The 6,948-nt window shown below is 36.1% G+C and overlaps 1 protein-coding gene across 1 annotated transcript; it reads left to right on the top strand.

Moving 5' to 3' along the window:
- The first annotated feature begins 632 nt into the window (after positions 1-632).
- Positions 633-4,846, top strand: LOC110784939 (uncharacterized). The gene is made up of 3 exons (XM_021989376.2): positions 633-2,040; positions 3,248-3,790; positions 4,482-4,846. The coding sequence occupies exons 1-3, from the start codon at positions 1,066-1,068 to the stop codon at positions 4,581-4,583; spliced, it is 1,620 nt and encodes a 539-aa protein (XP_021845068.2). The 5' UTR covers positions 633-1,065; the 3' UTR covers positions 4,584-4,846.
- Positions 4,847-6,948: the final 2,102 nt, after the last annotated feature.

Below are 6,948 nucleotides of genomic sequence, written 5' to 3'. Positions count from 1 at the left end.
AGTTCAGATTTTGCCAATGACCTCTCCTAAAAGTTTAAACACAAGTTGGAGTTTACTAATTGCAGAGTATGTAGTTTCTGAACACTCAATACTCATTAGTCTCTTTTCATTTACATAAATGGGTTACTCGTGTTGGCTAGTTAGGATAAACAATTTTGAAAAACTCAACTTAAAACAACTTATTTGAAGTTTGTACGTTATCATTTTTAGTTTCAGTTTCTGATTTAATGATTTTAACATTAATATTCAATGGAGCTTTAGCACAAATGAGTAATACAAATAAAATTGTACTACTCCGTATATTAAATTTTAAAATTCTTATTTACGCTAATCATATTGATTTTGAAATTAATAACAAAAAGTGAAATATAATTACTGTATAATGGTATGTTTTTTTTTTTTGTCGAGTTATGTATGGGTCAAATATAGATTGAGAAACCAAAACACACCTAAATCTAACATATGAAAAACAAGAATGATAATTTTTTTAAAAATATCATAAAACTTGGATTTATTTTAATGATAAGCAGATAGATTATTTATTAGATTTGATTTATTAGATTTATTTATGATTGCTGGTAACATGATACCCAGCTACCTCCTACAATAAAAAGGAAATCTAACCAAAGAGTATCAAATGCAATTTTTGCAACACAACACACTTCTCTCTTCCTCTCTCTTCTTTCTCTCTCCTCTTCCCATTTTTGTTGGCTGTAATCTGCTGACTACAGTGTGCAACCTGGCAGCAATGCACTCTCCCCTTTTTATCTTTTCCATTACTTCTCTTCAATAACACCCACCACCTCCACCACCATTACTCCGCCCTAATTAATCAATCCCGCCACCGCCCACCCCCCACCCCCCACCCCCCACCACCGTCATTCTACATTCATTTTCTATCTCTTCTTTAAAACACCCCTTTAGATCCGGACTCTTATCCCCCCCCCCCCCCCCCCTTATATTTCTCAGCTGAAACAATTCATTTTAATTATTTCATTTTTTTAATTTTTCTGGGTAATTACCCAGAAAACTAAACCAATTCTATTCAATTCAATAATCTCCGGGATGAAGTTTTCTCACAAAGATCCGGAGAAGCTGATTTGGGATCAGATGAGAAGCCCATCGTCCGTCAATGTCGGGGGTTCCAACCAAAACAGAACCCTTTTCCCTAAACTCATGCTATGGCTTATCCTCTCTGTTTCCGTCACTTATCTTGTTTATACCCTCAAACTCGTCTCCAATCCCCACCCTTGCGACCTCCCCACCGTCACCACATTCGACCCCCTCGGCCACCACCACCACAACCAACACCACATCTCCTCCGTCCTCTCTCTTTCCAACTCCACCTCCACCGAAAACGAACACCGGAAGCTAGCAACTTCAACAACCTCTATTACTAAAACAAAATTAGCCAAGGTCGAGACCGACACCGGGCCCGGGACGACGAACATATCACACATAGTATTCGGCATTGGCGGGTCGGCCAGCTTATGGGAAGGTAGAAAAGAATACATCAAGATTTGGTACAACAAATCCGAGATGAGAGGCATTGTATGGCTTGACGGAGAAGTTGAAAAGAGCGACCCAGATGAAAATCTGCCGGAAATTAGAATCTCCGAGGACACCTCAAAGTTCAGGTACACTAACAAACAAGGTCATCGGTCGGCGATACGGATCTCCCGGATAATTTCCGAGACATTGAGGCTAGGAATTAAAGATGTACGGTGGTTCGTAATGGGAGACGACGACACCGTGTTTGTGACGGACAATTTGGTTCGAGTATTGAACAAGTATGATCATAGACAGTATTATTACATAGGGAGTAATTCAGAGAGTCATTTGCAGAATATATATTTCTCTTATGCAATGGCGTATGGTGGTGGTGGGTTTGCTATTAGTTATCCTTTAGCTGTTGCTTTGGAGAAGATGCAAGATAGGTGTATTCAAAGGTATCCTGTTCTTTATGGTAGTGATGATCGAATGCAAGCTTGCATGGCTGAACTCGGTGTTCCACTCACTAAAGAACTCGGTTTTCATCAGGTATTAACTCAGTTTTTACTTCATTCTTGTTCTTTTACCTTTCTTTTTTTGGTTCATTTTGTTGTGCCTTATAGAGAAATCGCAAGGGCAATAATGTAGACGACATTTGGTCATAATTTGGTTAGTGTTGATGTTGAATTGGAAGTGTTTCAACTTCAAGTGATTGGGAATTTGTCACCTTGTTTGTTGATTGTGGAAATTGGGTCAAGTTTGGTAAATTGTTGAAAAATCTTAGTAAGAAACTTTTACTTGCTTTAATTGTAAATAATTGGGTAAAACAAACTTTGGTGAAATTGGAAATGGGAAATGCAAGTGAAATGATTGAAGAAATGGGCAACTTTGTGGCGTAGTATATTTGCTCAATTTTGGTGCTAAAATTGTGAAAATTGAGTTTAGAGTGACCTGTTTCTTTTGGCATATAATGAGATTGAGTGGTGTGGGACCCACATTTGTGAATTCCAACGTTTTGTTAGGCCCACTTTTATTGTTTTCGCGCGTGTAGAGCACCGCTCACTGATTATCCTGGTTAAGGCAGAACTGTGTGATTCTGAGCTCTTCGAGGTTTAATAAGGTTTTTAATGTTTTTAAAATTCTATTTGGGATTGTCGGTGAGATTAGTACTAGGAGTTTATGTGTATATAACCTAGTTTTAGGAGTACAAATTAAGTAGTTAATACGCAAGCTGTATTTGGAAAATAACTGTTGCCCTAAAGCAAAAGGTTGGTCAGCCTACATTGACCCCTCACCTAGGGACCTTGAACTATCTTACTGTAAATGCTTTAATTTTATTATAGGAAGTGTTCTTTTAGCTTGGCTAGTTCGATGAGCTCAACCAATTTTTACCGGTTAAAACTAATTTAAACTTATAAGAGTAATTACTTAACAAAATTGACTTTTTACTAGCATATAGGTAAATTTTTCGAAGTTAATGCGAAAGAGTTCTAGATGGGGTATTGGTTTGTGTGAAGTATGAATGGGTATGTGTGAACATTGTTTCCCCCTCATATCCTACATTTTTTTATAACCAACAAATGCTCAAGTTCCTAATTACAAGCAAAACAGGCGCATTGTTTGATTAGCTTGTGGTTACACAAATAATGCTATATATATATATATGTAGATTGATTGTATGATAATATTTGTAGTTATTGGTCTTTAATAATTCCTAACAGCAAACCTTTCTTGGTGGAACTTGGCAAAAAACCAGTATGATGTCTATGGAAACTTATTTGGATTGCTAGCTGCACACCCTGTTACGCCGTTTGTATCCCTGCATCACTTGGACGTGGTAGAACCCATCTTCCCGAACGCGACTCAGGTTCAAGCCATACAACGACTTATGGTCCCGATGAAGTTGGATTCTGCTGGCCTTATGCAGCAATCTGTATGCTACTACAAACCGAAGAAATGGACCATCTCGGTGTCTTGGGGTTTTGCTGTTCAAATAATACGGGGTGTATTATCGCCCCGTGAGATGGAGATGCCTACAAGGACGTTCTTGAATTGGTATAGACGGGCTGACTACACGGCGTATGCATTCAACACTCGTCCCGTGGCCCGAAATCCTTGCCAGAAGCCCTTTGTTTATTACTTGTCGAAAGCTAGATTTGATCAGGAGAAGAATCAGACAGTGAGCGAGTACTTGCGGCATCGTGTGCAACACCCGCTTTGCCGATGGAGAATGACTGAGCCTTCAACGATTGATAAGGTCATAGTCTACAAGAAACAAGATCCACTATTGTGGACTAGGGTAAGTTCCATTTTCATTGTATTACATCTCTTTTGTTGCTTTAATCAAATTCTTTGTCTTGCATTTGTAATCGTGCATTTGAGAATATTTTACACTCCATTTAGCTTTAAATGCATCATTAAGGCTAGCCCCCACAATATTGTCCGGCCTAATACAGATTAAAACTCCTACTAATCACTAGTCAGTCTTCATGTGCCATCTCATTTGGAAGTGCACATTTCAAAGAGCCTTGTGTTCTGCATTGTTGCCCAAGAAGTAGCCAAAATTTGCATTGTCATCAATGTCACAGAAAGTTGGTTGTTAGTGATGTATGCTTATTAGACATATTCAAATACTTTTTTGCATGTGTAAGCTGAATGTTTAAGAGGCTTTTTGGTAATGCATTGCGATCTAAGACCTTGCAAATCGCAATTGCATTATTTTAACTTCGAACGGAACCACTCAAAACTATTTTGATCAAATATCACGTTCGAAAAGCTAATTGATTTGCGTTGCTATCCAAAGAGATTGGCAGGCTTTTTCAATGTCATTTTTTAATAACCATGTCCCGGGAAAGTGATACGAGTACTTAACGGGAAAGCAATTTCATCAGCATCGTTATTATTTGTTACTATCAAGATTGATTTTCTCATGACATGTGAAAGAATATTTTGATTGATGCTCATTTTCTTTTTTTACTGATTTCCAACAGTCTCCAAGAAGGAATTGCTGCAGAGTATTGAAATCAAGGACGAACGGGACTATGCTTGTAGATGTCGGTGTATGTAAGGGAGGTGAGGTCATTGAAGTATAAAACTTGTGAACAATAGAGATAAAAAAAAACAAAAAAAAATATTAGAAGCATTTTGTTAGTGTTAATTAGTTCATGTGCTTTATTTTTCAGTTTACTGTATTAATTTTATCTGTAGTTTTATTATCTCCAGAAAACATTTCCATGTTGAAAATCTTTGGATCCCACTGACTACCCACTATAAAGAAAAAGGGTATGGGTATATTGAAATGTAGAGAAGTTGTACCTCATATCATTTATAAATGGAAAATCATGTTATTCTATTAGGTCCTTTTGGTGTTAGGTACAAAGTGTCGCTATCGTGACTTGAGTATCGAAGATCTTAATTTCATTCTTGATTTGGTTAATTTGTAGCCTAATGATCTTCAAGGAATCCGAAATCTGGCTTCTTTATGCCTAAACGGGGACTAACGTGGTTGTTTGATGCCTTTTGTTATTATAAAAACACTAGTTGCATCTCAAGTCCAGATTTCAGTAACCCTTTTGTTTATTCATTGTTCTAATTCCTGTTTTTGTCGTGTTTTCGGAAGTTACAGTCAATTAGCAAATTTACAGGGAACTCAGAAGCTGTTAATCTGTTATAGAGGTAAGACTGTAAAATTCAGTTTTGATGGTGTTGGCTGAAATAGCAGCATTTTGGAATAAACATGACATTAAGATTAAAAGTCCTATTTAGTTGTTTGATTGTGGGTTTTGTCAATGTAATTTCCTTTTCATGGGGTCACTTATTTTTTGTATATTATGCTTTAGTAGACTAGACATGACTTTGTGACCTTTTAATGAGCTTTTTAATTATTGACTATATTTCCTCCTTGGTCCCCATCTAACTTCCTCTTGTCTAATTGAATCCCTAATTTATTTTAGGTATGTTTGTAAGTTGGAGATACCTACACTCACGTATTTTAGATATTTTTAGATTAATTTTGTTTAATTTCTTTTTTTGTTGCTTTTCGCTCGATCTCATTGTTACTAGTAGTTCTATTATAGAACAATCTATTTATTGTTTGACAACATTAATCATATAATTCCCAGATTTAGCAAGTGTAATTGGTTGTATCCTTGTAATGAGTGTTGATTCATGAATCATTATCATGAAGAGAAGTAATTAGCATGAAACGAGGTGAAAATGAGCCTCTTGTGAAAGTGATGGTGCTGATTTGAATGCTGCTAAATATTAGTCTGGAACCCAGCTAATTAATTGATCAAGCAAGGTGGTGTTATAATCTTCTTTTCACAGCCCAACATTCTCTGTGTGAGACTGTGAGAGTGATTCACACATGAGGAAGAAAGATTTTCATATTATTTATTGTGGGGTTTTCCCATTTTTGTTAGTTGACTACTTGTTGCCAAGTAGGAGAACCTTATAATTAGAGATAATCTAAGTTTGAAAACGGATCGGGTCACGTTAAGTTTGTTCATGAGCTAATAGGACTGAAGGTCCCTGAACTTTGCGAAAAAACGCAGTTTGGTCCCTTTAGTTGCAAAAGGAGCAGTTTAGTCCCTCAAAATAGACCTTATATATATTTGACTTTGGAAAAACAACATTTTTTTTTTGCAATGGTTAGATCTTAAAAAGAATTTCTTGCAAGAAACAACCTTTGCAACATCTCATCCTGGCGGTTTTGTTTTAGAGTAAACCATCATTTAAATTGGCGGTTTTGTTTATGGCGGTGCACTTTACATAAGAAAGAACACTATGTTTTCATGGAAGGCTACTTTGGAAAAATGGTCATACTCTCTAAAAAGGTGATTAAAACTTGATTTTCTAGCTATTACGTCATTACTGGCTCAAATTAAAGCTCTGTTTGGCAAACCCTTTCAGTCACCTTAAATGTTTAGGTGCTTAAAATATAAGTTATCTTATATAATTAGAAGTGTTTGGTAAAGAGCTGAAATAAAATTTAAGGTGGATAAAATGACTTCTTTTGAGACGTTAATATTGATAACGTCTGACTTTCAGTCGGCTGAAATTCTTAAGATTGATAAGAACTATGTAGCGCTACTTCGTTAACATTAATGTTTAGCGGCCAATAAAAAATTGCAATTCAGATTTTTATGTACTTCTCTTCTTCTGAGTGGGGTTCGGCCTGTTGCTTCGGACAAATTGACCGTAATTAAGTTGAAGGTTAGCAGTTGTGACTTGTGAGGTTATTTGCTTTTACCAACACTAACAAACAAAAAAATATACGAAGGGAGTATATAATACTAACATATAAATATACTCCGTAGATCGTAATAAAAAATATTATATATTGTTAACATCAAAAAACATATTTTTTTTTTCTTATTTGTAATTGTTGTTACAAAGATATATTTTCTTTTTTTCTTTTTTGGGGGGTGGGGGAGAAAATATTTATAAATGTCAAAT

The sequence above is a fragment of the Spinacia oleracea genome, chromosome 6 (genome assembly GCF_020520425.1).
Source record: "Spinacia oleracea cultivar Varoflay chromosome 6, BTI_SOV_V1, whole genome shotgun sequence".
Lineage (NCBI taxonomy): Eukaryota > Viridiplantae > Streptophyta > Magnoliopsida > Caryophyllales > Amaranthaceae > Spinacia > Spinacia oleracea.
The sequence above is the reverse complement of the archived record's forward strand: the minus strand, read 5'-3'. Positions and strand labels throughout refer to the sequence as shown.